The sequence below is a fragment of the Myotis nattereri genome (assembly GCF_964212035.1).
Source record: "Myotis nattereri genome assembly, chromosome: 18".
NCBI lineage: Eukaryota > Metazoa > Chordata > Mammalia > Chiroptera > Vespertilionidae > Myotis > Myotis nattereri.
This window is the reverse complement of record NC_138093.1, coordinates 26,402,676-26,422,846: the sequence shown is the minus strand read 5'-3', so window position 1 is coordinate 26,422,846 and position 20,171 is coordinate 26,402,676. Positions and strand designations below refer to the sequence as shown.

The 20,171-nt window shown below is 37.5% G+C and overlaps 2 protein-coding genes across 2 annotated transcripts in view; both read right to left on the bottom strand.

Annotated features, from left to right (window-relative positions):
• The window catches only part of HMCN1 (hemicentin 1), a gene marked incomplete at its 5' end in the record, with an annotated part of 289,007 nt that overhangs the window by 94,864 nt on the left and 173,972 nt on the right, over positions 1-20,171 (bottom strand). Inside the window, 8 exons of the mRNA XM_081113289.1 lie at positions 1,276-1,426; positions 6,673-6,818; positions 7,889-8,002; positions 9,269-9,442; positions 11,036-11,227; positions 14,190-14,276; positions 14,855-14,968; positions 19,579-19,746. Of these exons, the coding sequence (XP_080969415.1) occupies positions 1,276-1,426; positions 6,673-6,818; positions 7,889-8,002; positions 9,269-9,442; positions 11,036-11,227; positions 14,190-14,276; positions 14,855-14,968; positions 19,579-19,746 (1,146 nt within the window). The remainder of the gene's footprint in view (positions 1-1,275; positions 1,427-6,672; positions 6,819-7,888; positions 8,003-9,268; positions 9,443-11,035; positions 11,228-14,189; positions 14,277-14,854; positions 14,969-19,578; positions 19,747-20,171) is intronic.
• Positions 3,324-4,542, bottom strand: LOC308534139 (pre-mRNA-splicing factor ISY1 homolog; the record flags this gene model as incomplete). Its single annotated transcript, XM_081112487.1, has 1 exon — positions 3,324-4,542. The coding sequence occupies exon 1, from the start codon at positions 4,173-4,175 to the stop codon at positions 3,324-3,326; it is 852 nt and encodes a 283-aa protein (XP_080968613.1). The 5' UTR covers positions 4,176-4,542.

The following is a 20,171-nucleotide window of genomic DNA, read 5'->3' as shown; positions in this document are numbered from 1 at the left end:
GTCAAGATTAATAAGTCCATTAACTAAAACAGTAGGATAATCTCAAACTTTTCTGGGGAACACATATAAACTTTCTGGAAGGTGATTTGCTTGTACATCAAAAAATATTGAAAATGTGTGTAACACGTGACCTAAAATTTCCACTATTGGTAACGAATAAATGAAAGAAATCAAAGATATACAAAAGTTATATGTAAAACCACCCAGTGAAACATTACATACAAGTAATGAAAACTTGGAAATGACTCAGACATTCAATAACAGGAATCAGGTTAAATAAATACCTGGATACTCAAGTGCTAAAACAGGTATAGTTATTAAAAATCATAGAAAAAAAATCATGTCGAGAGTAACTATCAACAATAATAGCAGGTGTCATTTCTTAACCATTTTTCTAAGAGTTTTACATACTTTATCTTATTTAATAGTCACCACATTCTATAAAACATTCATTTTCAAAACAAGGAAACTGGGGTTTAAAATATTTAGGTAATTTACCCAAATCAAAGGGTTTTTTTGTAGCCACAAAGTTTTTAGAAGCCAAAAATCATCATTCTATTCCAAGTCTGACTACTTTAAATTCTGCATTTTATCTTTTCTTTCCATATAAATGCTACTTGACAAGAAAAATAGAAAACGCCCTGGGCTGTTTGCTCAGTGGTTAGAGCTGCAGCCTGCACACAGAAGGGTTACTTGTTTGATTCCCGGTCAGGGACATACCTAGGCTGCAGGTTAGATCCCTGGTCCTAGGCCTAGTTCCTGCCGGAGGCAACCAATCAATGTGTCTAACATCAATGTTCTCTCTCTCTCTCTCTCTCTCTCTCTCTCTCTCTCTCTCTCTCTCTCTCTCTCTCTCTCCTCCCCTCCCTTCCTCCCTTCCACTCTCCCTAAAAATCAATGGAAAAAAATATCCTAGGGTGAGGATTAAAAAAAAAATTTAAAAAAAGAAAGCTTCATGATATAACATTGGGGGAAAACTAATGTAGCAAAGAAGTATGGATCATGTGATCCTAATTTGTAACTGCAGTTTACATTTACAAAATAGAACAGAAGGAAAAATATCAAAAGGAAACACATAAAAATAACTAAAGTAATCCTGAATAATGGGATTATTTTTTTCTTTGTTAATTACTCAAGTCCAGGTTTTCGATAATGAATTCATATTATTGTCAACAGAGAAGAAACTATTTAAAATAAGACCAAGCCAAATCTCTTTTTCACTGCTTAGACATATCATGTAAATTAAATGATATACAATAAGCACATCAGTATTACCTTGTATATTCACATCAAAATCCAGCTCATCTTCACCTGCAATATTAGATGCCACGCAAGTATATCGTCCAGTGTCCGATATTTGAGCTTCCTTTATTTGAAGTGTGTGTCCATTGGCAGCAATATTAACATGATCATCTGATTTAAGGGGCTGTGATTCAATTATAATTAATGTTAGCATTAAGTACTCTAATAAATCCTCTAAGAGACCATGCTGTTGATAATTTGTATAATTCAGAATAAACAGAATTAAATTTTATGTGAAATACTCAAAAGCATATCTTTTATTATATTTTGTCAAAAATGCTAGAGCATTTTAATGAAAGGTTGAGGGCATTAAGATAATCTGTTTTCATGTAGAAGTCACTGTTCATTTAGAAATATCATCACTTCATAAATAAAAAATTTTAACCTAGAGATATTTATATTATGATGTTTTATTGAAAGTATTACTGTACTTAATGGAATATTAACTCACAGATATTTATATTATGATGTTTTATTGATAACATTACCTACAGTGAATAGGGCATTTTTCATCTTCTACATATTCCTGTTTACACTAAGTTCCCTCTTATTCCTTGAAGATTTTAGTTCCTGGATCAATGTCACTTCGTCTAATGGTACTTTTCTCATAATTCTTCGTGATTTCAGCATCTACATAGTTATCCAATGCTGTGTGCATCCAATGCTGTGACCTCTTCTCTAATTGTTTGTCCTCAACCCTCTCTCAGCCACTCAACAGGTAAGTCATACCTAGACCTTATAATCACCCATAACTGCCCCACTTCATAGTCTCAGTTTCACGTTCTCACTCTCTGACCGCCACCTCCTAACTTTCTAAGTCACTTCTAGCATCCCAACTCCAATAAATTTTTGATTCCCTGGGAGGACCCACAATCCACGGGCCTTGCAATGTTATCAGTGCCTCTTACTCTCCTCCTGATCTCCATTCCCTCCTGACCCAGAGAAGTCTACTATGGCAATCGCTCCTTGTATAAACCCTCAACTCCCTTGCCTCTGTCCCTTTATTTTACTTCCCTGGCAAAACCCTAACCCTGGTTAATATCAGTCTCTGTCCATTATGAGCTTCCCTGGTCTACTCAAGGACATCCCTCCAGCAACTGTGTCCTCTCTTACCTACATCATCAGCAATTTATTCTTTTCCACCAGATTATTTCAATCTACATACAACATACTGTAACTTCCCCCATTAAAAGAAAACTCTCTTCCCCTCACATCCTGCTACCACCTTCATACCAGAAACCATCAACTCTCTTCTGGACCACTACCATAAACTCAATCTAGACCATTCTTTTGTTCTCTCAATACAGAAGCAATATAATCCCTTTAAAACCTTAAATCAAAGTATATCACTCTTGTATTTAAAATTTTCTAGTGACTTCCCATCAGAATAAAGGACAACTGGTCTACCAGCAGTATAATCTGGCATTCTATTAATCTTCTTCTGTGTCCTCATGTGTTGGGGTCCAACCCCAGCAGGTCCAGAGGTCCCCAAAGGTGTGGACGGAGTCAGCGAAGAAGGAATGACACGGAGACAGCATTTAGTTAATCAGCAGCCTAGCCAGGATCTCTAGCCAGGATCTCCAGCCAAGTTCTGTATTTTATTGTCTTGTTACATCTGTATTTATGCCAGTTGATTGTAATCCTATCAATTTCTATTCCAAGGGTTAGGGCGTTTCTTATCTCCATTCCAGGGAGTAAAGATTATGTAGCTTAAGTGTGATTGTTTGTAATTAAAGTGAGTAACTATCCGCCTGGCACTTAGTTAAGGGGTTTTATTCCCTCCCTAACTTCAGGGAAAAACCCCTACCTGGGGAAACAACCTTTCTCAGAGAGGTGACCTTGGTTAAAACACATAGTGCCAAAAAGGGGAGCAAACATATTAAGAACAGTATGCCGCACTAGCCTGCCAGTCTGTAGTCCCAGGACTACAGTCTGTAGTCCCTGTAGGTTAATGCAAGGGCCAGCTGGGGCTGAAGAATTTCCAACAGGTTTCCAGACCCAGGGAGCACCCTCACTCAGCCCTAATATCCCATGAGTCTTTTGGCCTCTTCGCTCTGGGCCTGCAGGGTCTCACTTGCATATTTCTGGAGGAGTTCCATCTTCTTCCTTCGCACAAGTGCCTCCTCGATGTCTTGCTGTGATGGCACAGGGACATGGGCGATGAACTTCTGCTGCTCATCTTCACCTCCTTTCCCCTGGCTGCCTTCCTCATCAGACTCCTCCTCCGTGACAGCATAGATGTTGATTTCTTCCTCCTCTTCCTCTTCCTTTTCTCCTCTTGCCAGCCGAGCCTCTCTCTCTGCTTTCCACTTTTCCACTAACTGGGCTCTGAATTTCTTTTCATATTCCTGTTCTAAAGGCACAATAACACCATCATCTTCATCTAGGTAACCATAGTATTCAAAATCAATTGCCTTCATGAGCTCAGCACGTGTCTTTCTTGGAGGAGGAAGAGGTTCTTTTTCAAATAGCTCTCTAACACCAGGCAAATCTTTTGCTGCTCCAAAGTATTTGTAATCTCGATTTCCCGGGACTTCTTTGCCTTCATGATCCAGCATTTTAGGGCCAACTTTTACATAATCAGGACCACCCAGCTCCTTTATCCGGACCTCCCAGTGTCCTTTCTCTCTTAGCAATTTGTTAATTTCATCATTCAGGTCACGAATTCGGAATTCACCTAAACCAGCATTCTGAATTTGAGCCACTTTTTTAGAGATCTCTCCAATGATCTGTTGTCTCCACTTCTCAGCTTTGGGCAACTCAGTACATTCTGAGGCAAGGAAGGGTCTTCGTTCCTTCACTTTTCCCTCTTCCAATTGAGCTTGGCGAAATCTTGCTAAGGCCGTCATGGCCTTTTCTGCATTTCGGGCCATGGTGCAAGTGAAGGGGGCCGCCCTTGGACCGCGTGGCCAGAGAACTTCCCGGCCTCAGGGGAGGCCAATCCTGGCTGTTTGGGCACCAATTGTTGGGGTCCAGCCCCAGCAGGTCCAGGGGTTCCCAAAGGTGTGGACGGAGTCAGCAAAGAATGAAGGACATGGAGGCTGCGTTCAGTTGATCAGCAGACTAGCCAGGTTCTGTACAGGTTCTCCAGCCAGGTTCTGTTTTTTATTGTCTTGTTACATCTGTATTTATACCAGTTGATTTTAATCCTATCAATTTCTATTCCAAAGGTTAGGGCGTTTCTTATCTCCATTCCAGGGAGTAAAGATTATGTAGCTTAAGTGTGATTGTTCGTAGTTAAAGTGATTAACTACCCACCTGGCATTTAGTTAAGGTGTTTTATTCCCTCCCTAACTTCAGGGAAAAACCCCTACCTGGGGAAACAACCTTTCTCGGAGAGGTGACCTTGGTTAAAACACATAGCACCAAGAAGGGGAGCAAACATATTAAGAACAGTATGCCACATATGCCAGGTCCCTTGAAACATATGCTATGCAGCTGTTTCTTCCCTGCAGCGACTGTGTCAAGCAGCAAGGATGGACCGGCTTCCGGCACTCATGGGTCACTGCACTCCAGCAAAGATGTCTGAGGGCCTTGGCCCTTGAGATTCTCTCTACTTTAGCATATTTTCCTCTCATATCTGATGTTTGCTTCCTTTACTTTCTTATCAGCGAGGCCTTCCCTGTATAAATAAGAGATCACACTCCCCCCACTCACTTTTCTTCTTCTTGACTGAATTTTCTCCACAACGTCTACCCCATCTGGTACATTATGCATTTTACTATTATGTTTGTTTAGTTTTTGACTCCCTAAACTTCATATGAACAGAGATCTTTCTATTTTTCCTTCATAGCTGCACCCTCCTCACCTAAAACAAAGTCTTGCCAATAATATGATATGATCAAAAAATAATGTAGAATGCTAATGTAGAATATAAAAGTAGGATAATTTAAAATTTCTATGCTAAAGAAAAAAACTTTAAAGTGTGAATAAATAAAACCCAAATGCTATCTCAAAACTTTTTGGGTCTAACATTGGCAATATTTTTAGTGATGTTCTCAAAAACTCTGTTTTGTTCCAGTGGTGTTGCTTATCTGAAGAATGAAATAACAGAAGGATATGGGAAATAAACAACAAGAACAAAAACCAGAGTGCTTTTTTTGGTACACATTTAAGGGGACCAATCCCAAACCCTAAAAAATTTAACAGCTTAAAGTATAACAATTGGATCAATTTCAGAGTCTGGGTTTGAAACTGTAATTTAACTACTCAGTGTAAAATTCAAAACCACACAAAACTGTCTTATTCCTAGTGCAATTCTAATCATTATCAAATTTTTATGTGTGCGTGTGTTTGCTTGTGTTTATGTGTGTGTGTGTGCATGTGTAGTAGTCACAATGAATGAAAAGCCTTTAGATAAAATTAGAAATAAAATAAGATTTGCAGGTGAAAGGAATTAACAAGTAAACTCCTATAGATTTAATATTGTACCATGAAGTGTGCTTGCACTTAGGAAAGAAACTGTAAACAGAACATGGTGGGAGTTCCTTATTTTTCCTTTTGTAATGGTTTCCAGATGAAACTTGCTTATTTTATGAGATGATTTTTTTTAGTTGCCAGTATTGCAAAATCCATCTGTGATCTGAAAAAATAAAGCTATATCTTTCTGCATCTTAAATCATGACTCGAACCCGAACTGCCACAACTGGATGTAACTGACCACTTGGTTGATTTTGTGTAAAACAGGACAAAGATCAGCTTAGTAAGCACAATATGCACAGCAACGAAAAATCATCTATTTTGGTTTAAACACCAGCATATATTTCTTTAAAACATGCGTGGAAGAAGAATTAGAAATGAGGGTATGTGGTCTGAGAGATCACATAACTGAAAGATGTGCTTTTTCTTTAAAAGTTTCTCATTGCCCCTAATTAATTATGTTGGGCACTTAATCATTACATCTAGCTTTCCCCTGCATCTTGGAAGGTTAAAAATGTTACCTTTTGTAAAAGAGTTAAAGATGTTTACAGAAAGTTCTGATTAAGCTCAGTCCCCATGTTATGCCTGTCATAAGCTGGGTTAGCACTGTTTTTTTGTGTTTCTTCTCTATGAAGTTTATTTACTATGTAAAACCAAAGAACACTAAAACCGTTCCCCAGTGGGAAGGTGGTTGAATTTTCATGGACAACTGCTAATGTACACAAAGACAACCCTCGTCAATGATGGAATAATACTAATATTGTTGAACACAGTTAAAGTTTTTTGGTTGTTTTTTTTGCAGATTTATATTCTTAGGAGCATGAGATTGTGCTAGTTTTAAGACCACATTGATTCTCTGAGTTACTTGTGTCTGTTTTACTAGTATTATTGTTTAATTGACCACTTTAATCGGTAAGAAACCATTAGCAAATGAAAAATCTTGTGACTGGCCTGTCCATCCTTGTACCAGCTGAGAGAGGCAGAAGGAATTGCATAGGCTTCACATTCCAAGGTCAGGGTGGTGTTTACTTTGATCTTCACTTCTTTAGGGGAAAGACCTGGTCCTAAGAGGTCCCCTTTATTGATTATGGGTGGAACTGCATAAAAACAAATATTAAACCATTAAACATTGGTTCTTTCAAATACATGGAATACCATGAAAATCACATGGAGAATCACTTTACAAAAAAAAACAAGGAAATAACGGAAGCATTTTCTATGCTCCCTTTCATCAAGAACCCAAGTTAGGGTCGTACGAAAGGGTCGTGTTCAGATACAGATTATGAAGGAAAATATCATTCTCCCTTTGTCATTATAATACTGACAACGAGGCTAATGTCCTTTCCAGAACAGTTAGCTGCATTGGTTTCAGGTTCCCAGACACAGTGTGAGCATAACCCATAAAATGCATTTTATTGGTCATTAAAGAGACCAACTCAAAGAACCAAAGACAATCAGAAAGATATTCTCCCTTTTAAAAAAACAAAAACAAAATCTTGATATGTTGGTATTATTAATACTCATATTAGCTTTGCTTTTTCCCCCAATGTATTTTATTTATTTTTTCTTTATTGATTAAGGTATTACATATGTGTCCTTATCCCCCCATTGCCGTCCCCCCCCCCCCCGATTCATGCCCTCAACCCCCTGGTGTCTATGTCCATTGGTTAGGCTTATATGCATGCATACAAGTCCTTTGGTTGATCTCTCCCCTTTACCCCTGCCCTCCCCTACCTTCCCTCTGAGGTTTGATGGCTAGCTTTGCTTTCTATTTATAGGTCAATGTACAGTGGATCTGTCCAAAGACACTGATGAACTCGTCCTACACTGCTGATGAGAGCATATGTATTCAAACAACAGTTTTATGCACAAAAGTACTATAACTTAGCCCAGAGGGTAATTCAGAAGGGAAAACAGAGAAACTTAAGGAAGTGCCACTGAAAAATTCTCCGAGATATTTGTGAGCAGACTGATCGGGCCCTTTACATCGTTAAGCAATCGAGGTCATGGGCACCATGTTTAATTTAACATCCATCTTAATGAAGCAAGCTGCATAAACATCAAACTTTAAAAATGAGTATAAATAATTATGGACCCATAAAAACAGAGTTGGAAGAGTGAGACAACTTGGGGAAAATATGAAGCATAGTGCTCTCTCAGAACTTACTGTAGACCTTCACTTCGAAGTGCTTTATCATTTCCCCCGCCTCATTCGTGGCTACACAGGAGTATCTTCCAGCATTGTCCTCCTGTGCATTTAGGATCTGCAGAGTCCTACCTCCTGAAAAATCATGGGACACCAAAGAATCTTTGAAATTACGGCGGCGGCAGAGCATGCACAAACTACCAAGGTTTTAATTCTTACTATTGGTATATTTTTCTTCTATATGCCAATTCTGTAATAGGTATTGAACACAAGACAAAGTACAAAACAGATGGCTGCTGCATGACCACCTCAGGCTCATTCTGATTCTCCCATGCCTCAGTACTCAGTCTAGCTAAGGTCCCTATTTCACTCTCTTTATAACGAGGTCTCTCCCTCTTAGTCATCTTCTCCTTCTCATCTACCTGGCCTATCAGTAGAGGTTGGTCTTGCTAAAATACAGTTTTTATCATGGTACATTTCTCCTTAAACATCTTCAATGGTTCTCAATTGACTAAAGAGTAAAGTCAAAACTCTTTAATCCAGGCATTCAAAACATGACTCTAACCTTCCTTCCTGACCTTTCCTCCTACCTGCCCCCCTCTGTGTAGCAGACATACACAACACACATATAACATACTGTCTCCACTCGTTTGGGAGGGAGGAGTATAATTATTATTACTTGCACATAAATAGGCTATTTTCACTTTATACCCTTCCCACCTTAGTCATTGCGATGGATCTGAAATCTCTCCTAGTTCATTTCCAAACAAAGAATTTCTATAACTTTTCTTTAAGGTCTGGTTCAAGTTCTGACTGCAGCTAAGCATTTCCTAACCACTTCAGCTCACACTGGCCATTCCATCTTGTGACTCCTCTAAAACTTGTGACTATTCCATTAATCATGCCCCATGACTATCCATAACCCATGAGTATTCATGCATTCATGTTGTTAATTAACTTTCACATGTTTTATCTCTCCTCCACATAAGACTGTAAATTTCTTAAAGCCAGTGATCATACTTTTTAATTCTTTCTATTTTCATACATATTGCCAGGTATTAGTGAGGAATAAATAAACTCAATTGAAATACTAACCTTCAAGGCGTAATTCAACAACAAATAAATTTCTATCTTTTTTTGGCATTCCACATATTTTAGCAATTAATTACATTGTGGTATTTATTTGCCTTTTTATTTAGATATTTTATTAGTCTTTCAAAAAGTAATTTCAGATACCTTAGATTTCAGTACATATACAAATAATTTTATAAATTAAAATATCAATAGAACATAACATAACCAAGAACATAAATACGTCAATAACAAAACTCCAATGATGCTGCTTTTCTACAATAGTAGATGGCACAAATGCACCTCAGGCATCTGAAGGAAACTAATTACCTGGAAGAATACGAATGTTTCGGTTGGACTCTAAAGGAGTTCCATCCTTAAACCAGGTGATGGTAGCTGGAGGATATGAATAAGCTTCACAGACCAAGGATGTGGGGCTATTAAGGATAACAACGACATCTTCAGGGCTGCCATCACTATCGACACCAGCAATTGTAGGAGATACTAAAAAAGATTTAAAATTTAAAGAACTATATTTAGAAAATCTCTATTTGTGCATTTCTAAATTTCCGTTGTACTTACTTGTGTAATTCCATTCTCTAACAATTTCAGAGAACAACTGATTATTGTTCTTATTCTGCACAAAAGCAGTGAGAACCTCAAAAGACTCACAGGGTAATGGAAAGAATGACATTAAAAAGGAATCATGACCCAATGTGATAAGGGCAATAATGGGAACTCTGGTGCAGGATATATAGAAACATAGCATTCAATAAAATCTAGGGCGTGAGGTGTGAGGACTCCCCTCAAGGAAGGCCTCCTAAAGGAGATTTCAAAGTGAGCTTAAAGGATAGTGCTAGTTAAAAGGTGAAAGAAGGCAGAGAAATAGGAAGAGGGAACAACACATTTGGGAGCAGAGGAGTATAAACAATAAGGGGCAAGCCAGAAATACGTACAGAGGATGGATTCATGGGGGTCAATATGGAAGCAAGGGCAACAGAGACAGGTCCATTTGTTTCATAAAAGATAACAAAGGACTGAACTAGAGCATTTAAAGCAGGCATAAAGAGGAGGGAGCACCTAAAAAATATATTTAGGAAGTCAACTTATGGGACCTGATGATAGAATTTGGGGGTTATGAGAAACCAAAGTCAAAGATAATTTCCAATGTTCTTGCTTGGGAACCTAGATAAACAGCAGTGAAGCAACATAAATAAAAAATACAGAAAGATTTGCTCATTTAGGATTGAAAGATGGTTTGTTCAGGTCTGAATATCTTGACTTTTTAGTGCCCAAGAGAAGTCCCAAGAGAAATGTCCAACAAGAAATTGTATATAGAAATCCAAACCTTGGGAGAAAGATCTGGATCGCAGGTATGGATTAAAAGGTCACCAGTCTATAGGATAATCAAACCTCTTGGAGTTAAGTTTATTATTTGAAGAGAATATCTGGAGTAAAATGAGCAATGAAGTAAGGCAAAACGTTTAAGAGATGGGGACTTAATGTTTAGGAGATAGATTAAATAAGAGTCTATCAGAGACAGAGAAAGGGAGCAACCAAAGGTATGCAAGGGTAACTAGGGAAGAACACTGTCAAGGAGAAAGTGATAGTGTTCAAACCATTAAGAGTCCGACTGAAAAAATAACTGTTCGATCTACCAACAGTGTAGCCTTTGCCATCTTAGGTAGCAAACATAGATTTCAGTACAGACAATTGCCAATAATGGCAGAGTCCCACAAAGAATGGATAGGATATCTCAGGTTGAGCCCCCTTTTGCTTCTGACCTGCTTCTCTTTGACCCGCATATATTTATACTTTATTATTGCTTATTTAACATCTATCTTGTTCATAGTTGTGTACCCAGCATAAAACACAGTACCTAGAACATAATACGTATTCCAAATATAATGAATGAATGAATGTGTGAACTCATTAATAAAATAAATAAAAAAAAAACACACAGCAAATGTCTGCAAGCACTGGTCTTCCTTAAATAATGAAATCCTATGATAGAAATATTAATAAACATAAAAAGAAGAGAATTTAGCCTATGGTCATGTCTGAGTCTTCAAGACTTGAAGCAATGCTTCTACCTACCTAACACGTTAAGACTGAAACTTTTGCTCTTGTCACCAGCTGTGTTAGAAGCCAAACATGTATATCTTCCAGTGTGTGACACCTGGGCATTGGTAATTTGAAGAAAACGGCCACCAGACATACTGTGATGGGTGTCATCTTCTTGGATGAGCTGCCCGTCTTTGTGCCATGTAATTTCTGGCACTGGATTCCCTGTAACAAAAAGCCATTTCTGAGAGCTGGCTATGCTCACATGTCTACAAGTAACAACTGAAAGAAGGCATTTTACTCATTTGCCTTTTTAAATATCCCATTTCTGAAACAATGCAGTAACCATTCATACCAAAGTAAATTTTAAGCATAACCTAATGTATAATAATAATAAGCATGCTATGATAAAAATGTACAAAACTTAAAAATAATTTTCAAATGAAGATTAGTTTTTATCAGACCTTAGAGCAGTGGTCAGCAAACTCATTAGTCAACAGAGCCAAATATCAACAGTACAACGATTGAAATTTCTTTTGAGAGCCACATTTTTTAAACTTAAACTATATAGGTAGGTACACTGTTATTAATTTATTTAGGGTACTCCTAAGCTGGCCTTTGCTAAAAACGTCCTCAATCTGAGGGGTTGACCTCAGCGAACGTACCCCCACTTCTTCTAACATCACTTCTTCAAAATAGACTCGCCCAGGACGAAAACCGACTTCTGCGCATGGGCCACGGAGTTTCAATCGCACTGTACGTGCACGCCCGCATGTGGTATTTTGTGGAAGAGCCACACTCAAGGGGCCAAAGAGCCGCATGTGGCTTGCAAGCCGCGGTTTGCCAACCACTGCCTTAGACTATTAAAATGAAATGATTTCAGAGTAAAATACACTTAAAAAAAGAATGGAGCATGTAGTTCACGATACCTTTGCTTTCATATTAATTGTTAAAATAATATTTTATAATCTTGATAACTATATAAAAGGAAAAACATTTAATTAAATAATCTAATAAGCAGATATTTTGAGTTTATACCGGGATTCCAGCATAGATCTATAGATGGGTAGAGATATAAAGTAATGATTCCTTTAATATTTATAGCCTGTAGGTAAATGTATTTTATTTTTATTTTAACATGGGACTTATGTTCAATATTAAATTTTAAATTACTCGAAGAGATTTTTTTAAATTGATAATTTAAAACCATAAAGAAAGTTATGTTAGGAAAGATGGATAGTATGATATTATAGTAAAACTGGAAGGCTCGGCTGTATTGGCTGTGGAGCAACTTTCCCCGAGCAGGGAAGCAACTGCCTGCCCAACTGCTGAGGACAGCAACCAGGCCTGCCCGACTAGGAAGTCTTACCTGGGAATCCAGGCAATGATGGAGCCTATTCTACAGCTGCATGTGTGCAGGGAACAAAGCCAACAGTCCTGTCCAACTGTTCCTAGCCAACAGCAACACCCACCCCAACCTCAAAGCTCAGGCAGTGGCCTCACCCAGAGCCTAACAGAGAGTTCCACCTGGCCAAGGACACAACCAGCTAACCTGCCCAGAGCTCCAAGCTGCGCTGACTGGTGAAGGGCTGTCTCTGCTGAAATAAGCCTGCGAAGTCTGGAAGAAGAGAACCTTTACTCAAATGCACAGATACCAACATAAAAAAACACACGGTTAAACATGATCCCATCAAAGGAAATGAATAAAGCTCCAATATCTGTCCATAAAGAAATGGAGATCAATGAACTGTCTGAGAAAGAATTCAGAATAGTCCTCTCAAAGAAGTTCAGTGAAGCACAAAAATGACGACTTTACAAAGTTAGGAAAATGCATGAACAAAAAGAGAAGTCCAACAAAGGAAAAGAAGTCATCAACAAAGCCAAACAAATTCTGGAGTTAAAGAACAAATGGACTAAATAGAAGACTTTAAAAGAGTGCATCAACAACAGACTTGATCAAGGAGGAGAAAGAATCTGTGAACTGTTCAAGGTCATCAAATCACAAAATAAGAGCATGATAAGAAGGAACAAAGGATCTACAAAACAATAAACAAAATAGCAATAGTAAGTCCTTGCCTACTACTAATTACTTTAAATGTAAATGGATTAAAACTTCTAATACAAAGACAGAATGGTTGAATGGATAAAAAAAAAACAAGATGTCGCAATATGCTCACAAGAAACTCACCAAAGCTTTAAAGATACATATGGCTGAGAGCGAACAGATGTACAAAGATATTTAAAGAAAATGGGAATCAAAAAATGCAGGGGTGGCTATACTTATTATCAGACAATACAGACTTTAAAAAGTGGTCAAAATCAAAGAAGGTTATTATATAATGAAAAAGGGGTAAATTCATCAAGAAGATATAACAGTTAAGTATTTATGCACACAATAGCAGAGCACCTATATATAAAAAGCAAATACTAACAGATCTAAAAGGAAAAGTATACAGCACTACAATAACAGCTGGGGATTTTAATACCCCACTCTCAACAATGGACAGATCATCCAGTCTGAGGATCAATAGCAAAACAGAGGATTTGAAAAACACCATAGACCTGACAGACATGTCCAGAGTATTCCATCCAACAACAGCAGAGTAGACATTCTTCTCAAAGGCACATGGAACACTTTCTAGAATAGATAATATCTTAGACCGCAAAACTAGTCTTAGCAAACTTAAGATGACTGAAATCATACCAAGAGTCTTTTCTGACCATAGTGATTGAAACTAGAAATCAGCAACAGGAGGAAAGCTGCAAAATTCACAAATAAAAAACCTGAAAATGAAATGTCTTAACAAATGGTGAGACTTTTGTTTTGGGGTAATCCCCAGTATCAGTAATGCCACCTTCCCACCAACACTCCTACTTATTTATTTGAAATGCAATTTGAGAAAACAGGAAGAGAAAAGGAGGTACAGCCTTCAACCAACAGAGAGGAAAACAAAATAAGAAGAGATGAGGCAGAGAAACCCTACATTCAAAGAGTAGATTAAAAAATTTGGTTTATTGAACTGAAAGAAAAGGCCAGTGTGTCTTTCCTTTTTCTTTCCTTCCCCTCATTTCAAATACATATTACAGCAGCTTGAATTTTTCTCAGCTAAGTAAGATATGTAGTGGAGGCAATGAATAACCAGTGAGGGGTGGGGGGAAAGGAGAAGCAGAGGGCTCAGGCCCTTACCTGTCACCTCACAAGTCAGTGTAACACTCTGCTTCTCTTTTACCTTCACATCTTCCAATGTATTTTCACCCACAATGTGAGGTGGCACTGAAAAAATACCAAACACAAAAAGTAATAATTCTTACCACAGGGCTGTTACTTTAGAGAGATCTAGGTTCATATTTTTATTTCGCTATAACCTTTAAAGCAAAACCCCAAATTCTCATTAATTGATTACTAGAATAATGTCATATTATTTTGATTAACTCCATTTTTATGATATATTATAAAGTAATATGTCATGAATTCAATTACATAGTGAATTTTATTGTAAAATAAATCATAAAGTCCAGATAAAAATGTCAACAAATCAGTGAGTAAGAACATTTACTAAACCTTTATTTTTCCTACTCTAAGCAGCACTCCTATTAAACAAGTTATCAGAGAGTCTTAGCATATTATTGAATAATTGTGAACAAACAAGATATAAAGTTTTATCCATTTTAACCCAAATGATTATCTTCAAATCACTATAACATTGAATTCTTTTCAACAGCGTTTCCAGGGACCAAAGAATACATAAATGTGAGATCAAGCTGTAGATAAATTCTAACTCTGGTTCCAGAAGGCACTTAAGCCAATTTGATTTTTTTTTTTTTTTTAGATACTGCAGTTTATATAAATACCTAATACTGAAAGTCCAAAGAGTTTTCTTTCTTCACCAGCTGCATTCCTTACGACACAAGCGTACTGGCCAGCGTCTTCTATTCTGGTCTGCATCAACCGCAGAGTTCTCCCTCCTGGAGAAGCAAACCACCAGGTGACTCCAAGAGAAATCTGAAACTTTACCAGTTGTCCGAGTGATGTTCAATGTAGGGAAAATTTAGTCAAAATGCTTCAAGGGTCTTTCAATGAATTGATGTCAATTTTTAAAAAAATCACATGTTTTAAGCCTATATGAAACAAACTACTAGATACTACAGAAGAATTTCCTGGATCGATGGATAAAAAAATAAATACATACTAAGTGACAGCAAGCAAGAAATGGAGTTTCACAAAGGTAAAGTGAAACTTCAAAGGTAAGTATATTTTAACTCACAGAGGAGATGAGGAGCTTCACTGTAAGTAGAGTACGAATGAGGATGGAGAGGTAGAAAGTAGATATGGGGGTGGTACCATAAGCAGAGCAGGTGGAGATAATGGTGAGATGAAACTAGATGGAGTATGGTCAGATTCTGTGAGCCCTTGAAGGCTGTGTTAAGGAATTGAGACTTTGCATTCAATAAAGGCTATGGAAGTATGTAAATAAATAAAGGTCATGATCTGATTTGTGCTTTAGAAAGATAACTATTACAGGATGTTTAGAAAAAGAATTCCCAGTTGACCACTGAATATATAAAATGGGAATGTTAGAGGACTATCCCAGCAGCCCAGATATGGGTGACAATAATATATAAGGAATGGCTGAAACCATGAAGTCTGGCCACCAGTTTTCAATTGAGTTTCATGGAATCCTAGAATTATTTATATCAAAATTTATGGGGGAGGGTCACCTCATTCACTAGTGCAACTCTGTTTTTGGTTTTACATTTTGAACTTCTCTGTATTGTTTTCTCTGAAGAAAGATTCTTCATCCAAGAAATGTATATAGACTGAGAATGAAACTCTGATATGTTGAAGATTGTAATTTGGAGTGAAATCCATCTGAGGACAAAAGAAGAGGGAGGGCCCAGCAGTGAGACTGAAGCAAAGCCTGCAAGGGAACTAAGAGATGCACAGAGAGACCAGAGTTCTCGAAACCACTGGTGGAATAGAGTGTAAGTGAAAAATGTACAACACTTCATACATTTTGTAATAATTTTCTGGCCCCTATACCTTTGCTTAGTATAGCGGTTCTCAACCTGTGGGTCACGACCCCTTTGGGGGTCAAACGACCCTTTCACAGGGATCGCCTAAGACCATCAGAAAACACATATATAATTACATATTGTTTTTGTGATTAATCACTATGCTTTAATTATGTTCAATTTGTAACAATGAAAATACATCCTGCATATCAGATATTTACATTACGATTCATAACAGTAGATAAATTACAGTTATGAAGTAGCAACGAAAATAATTTTATGGTTGGGGGTCACCACAACATGAGGAACTGTATTAAAGGGTCGCAGCATTAGCAAGGTTGAGAACCACTGGCTTAATACCTTGAATTCAAACTAAAAATTCAAAATGATTAAACATGAAATTTACATGTAAATATTCACCAAACCTAAATTTGTCAGGAGTTTCTATCTAGTTTTTGATTTTTAAAATATATTTTTGATTTCAGAGAGGAGGGGAGAGGGAGAGGCAGATAGAAACATCAATGATGAGAGAGAGTCATTGACTGGCTACCTCCCGCATGGCCCCCCACTGGGGAACGACCTGTGACCTCCTGGTTCATAGGTCAATGCTCAACCACCGAGCCACACTTGGCCGACAACTTTCTGTTTTTTAAACACAACAGGACATCATTGAGTTTTCCTAAAAGCAACCTTCCCATCCTCAAACCACTAAAAGGTGAAGTTAGTATCTTATTTAGACAAACAAAGCTGATCACCTGAATTGAGTCTTTTTTCCTAACTGAATTTACATAAGCAAAGACTTATGTTCATTAGGAAAAGATTCAAGCACGGACTGCTACTTCAGATTACAGAAACCATAATATAATTCCAGTTGAGAGCTATTAAAACAGTCCAACTTTTATGAGTCATTGCTGGCTCAGCAAACCTCAACCTCATGGGTCTCATGATCTTTCTTTTTTCCTGGTCTTCTCACTTACTCCAGTGGGGGGAAAAGGGTCTGACAGTTAGTTATACTTACACAGAGACGTTTCTTGTACCTATTAAATTTTTATAGCCGTTATCTCTTCTTGGCACACAACTTCATAGCAATGAGAGAAACTTCGCCAAAGCACGGCTTCTAGAAAAGCTGTACTTAACGTCTCAGGAGGACTAATCTTAATAAAACAGAAGTGTGCAGCAGATGAAGGACCAAGCAAGTCACATGCCATTCATTTGATTCTCATTCATCTATTGCACAACACACATCAGACCGTAAAACTTCAATGACTCCTTTGGCAGCGCCACAAGGTGAAATTCTTTTACTGTGTTCACTCAGGGATTTCCAGCTGCTGGTCAAGCAGAACAAAATGAAAGAAAACCCAACCACCACTTGGGCACATCTGTAATAAGCCAGAGTATAGGGCTCTAACCTTCCCTGTCATTTGTAGGAGCTCTGATGTAGTTATTATATTTAGTAAGAGTTCCTACTTTTTTTAGCCAATGGGAATTAAGGGGGGAAATAAAGTAAAAAATCAGAATAATTTCAAGATAAGAAGATAGTGTGTTCAGGTTTTGGGTAACCAAAATGTAATAAAATCTTGGCCATTACTATCATTTCCCAAGACCAACAGGGCCTGGGAGTCCATGAAAATAAAAGTATTAAAATGAGGACCCAGGACTGTCTCCCAGGACAGAAAGACCACAAACCTTTTACCAGGCTGTCTGCGGTTATAACAACAAATACACATTGGATGCTTACCATATAAGCAGGCACTGTGCTAACTGATTTACATATATTGACTCATTTAATCCTTCCAAAAACCCTAAGAGGCAGATTCTATTAATACTTTCACTCTGTGAGTAAAGAAACTAAAGGTAGCAACATCAAGTAACTTGCCTGAAGTCATAAAGTTAGTGAGTATTATGGGCAATAAATAGGTTAATAGCAGATTTCACTCCTCATCAAGATCCTGTTCTGTTATAGAGTCGGGTCTTGGAGAAGCATAGGGACCTAAGGTATTTAGACATCATTCAAACACTAGAAAGGACTCTTTTCTGAAAAGGCTTCAAAGGGGGGAATTTAATTTTTGAACCAATTTAGGGGCAAGGAATTTACTACCTATTAAATTAGCTCATCTTGACTTTAAACAATATATATTTTTAAAGTTCTTTCTATTCAGACCCAAATTTGACCTTAGAGTCTTCCATACACTGGCATTACTTTCTACCTCTGGAACTAGACAAAACCAACTATTTAGAATTAATTTTCACTATGTAACCATATGCACAGGGTTTATTTTTCCAGGTTCGATACAATCAGACTTACATTATGATGTAATCATTAACTATCATGGTTGCTTTCCTTAAAAAATAATAGTCAATAGATCCTTCTAGTTTTCCTAGTAAGCGAGTTAAATCCAGAGAACAATTGGTCTCTTACTTTTCTTATCAGTGACAATATATTTTGTTAATGTGGCAGAATATTGCATTTACTTTCCTGATAACCACATTATACTGTCATTGCACAATGAATGAATAACACAATTCAGAAAGCTTTTCATATGAAGAATCACTTTAATTTTCATCCTTGGTTTTTGAACTTCAGTGCAGGAGTTTATTTAACTTTTATTTTGTTAGGTTCAACTCAAAAGTTCACGAGGTATGTTTGAATTTGGGTTGTCTTCATTCAACACATTAGGTATTCTTCTAAGTACCCAACCTTTGTATTAACCACAGACTTGGCAAGAGAATCTTCTTAGTGTGTCCAAGTCATTACTGAAAGGGGTCAAGTGCAGATTCCTGTGGCACGCCCCAAGACACCTCTCTCCACGCTTAACTGACCCATAAAGGAGAAGCTAATAGATTTTCTTATCTAATTAGATGAGGACTAAGCTGAACATCTCTTTTACAATAATCAAGTCTTAGCTCACAGTAAACTATTCTATCTCGTAAATATAAAACTCAGAGTAGAGTCATGAATAAGATGAAATACTTGCTTATGGAAGTATATTACATAACAGGAATCTCTCTAGACTCTGGTTTTAATTTTAGTATTTCCTTTCATTTTTCACTTTTCAAACTGGTTGGTTATAGTGTGACTGTTCTGATTATCACCATAATTTTTAAAAAATATATACATTTTTATTGATCTCAGAGAAGAAGGGAGAGGGACAAATAGAAACATCAATGATGAGAGAGAATCATCGACCGTCTGCCTGCTGTATGCCCCAAACTGGGGATTGTGTCCGCAACCCAGACATATGCCCAGACCAGGAATCAAACCGTGACCTTCTGGTTCATAGGTCAATGCTCAACCACTGACTCACACTGGCCAGGCTGACATCACCATAATTTAAGTCATAAGTGACTGCCAGGATTTCTTTTGTAAAAGGATCTAGAGGTAATTTAGAGATTTTCCCTTTTTCATATAACTTTTTAAATATTTTTTCTTAATATGATCAATGGGTATTATAGTTAGCAGCTATATCAAAAAGAAATATAAGATAGGAAGAAATGAGAAATGAAGGAGAAACTGTGGCCATATGAAGAGAACCAGGTTATGAGACTATGAGAAGTCCTACTACCTGAGAGAATTCTCACAGAACTGCTAAGGCTGATGGGCCACCCGTCTTTAAGCCAGGTAATGGAAGGCAAAGGAATGCCTGAAGCTTCACAAGTCAGGGACACGGAGTTCTTTTCCACCACACTGATATTTTCAGGTGTCCCATGGTTTCCTATGATGCTCGGAGGGGCTGTAAGACAAAAACAAAACAAACAGGAAATGGAAAGGATGGTAGCTAATCTATATCAAACACCAAATCCTACACAGTTCATTGTTAATAATACGACTTCCATGTTTTGGTCAACAGTAAGCAAAATGAGTAACCACATCAATGACATTAATAGTCGTAGTAGTAGTAGTGTAGTGTGACATCTCTGAAGTACATGTTACTTCTTCCCCACTGATTGCAATAAATGACTTTGATATTCTTATTCTAATAGAGGTGAGTGGTTTTCTATGAGTCACTCATCTTTGCTGATAAACCTCTAATATGGATTTGTGGCCTTTTTATAGGCAGGATTTTCTAACAAATGATCCTAATTCTAAATATAAAACATGAGGTAACAAAAAGATACTTAAGATGGATGGATTCCTTTTCTCTTCTGTGTTCTGATT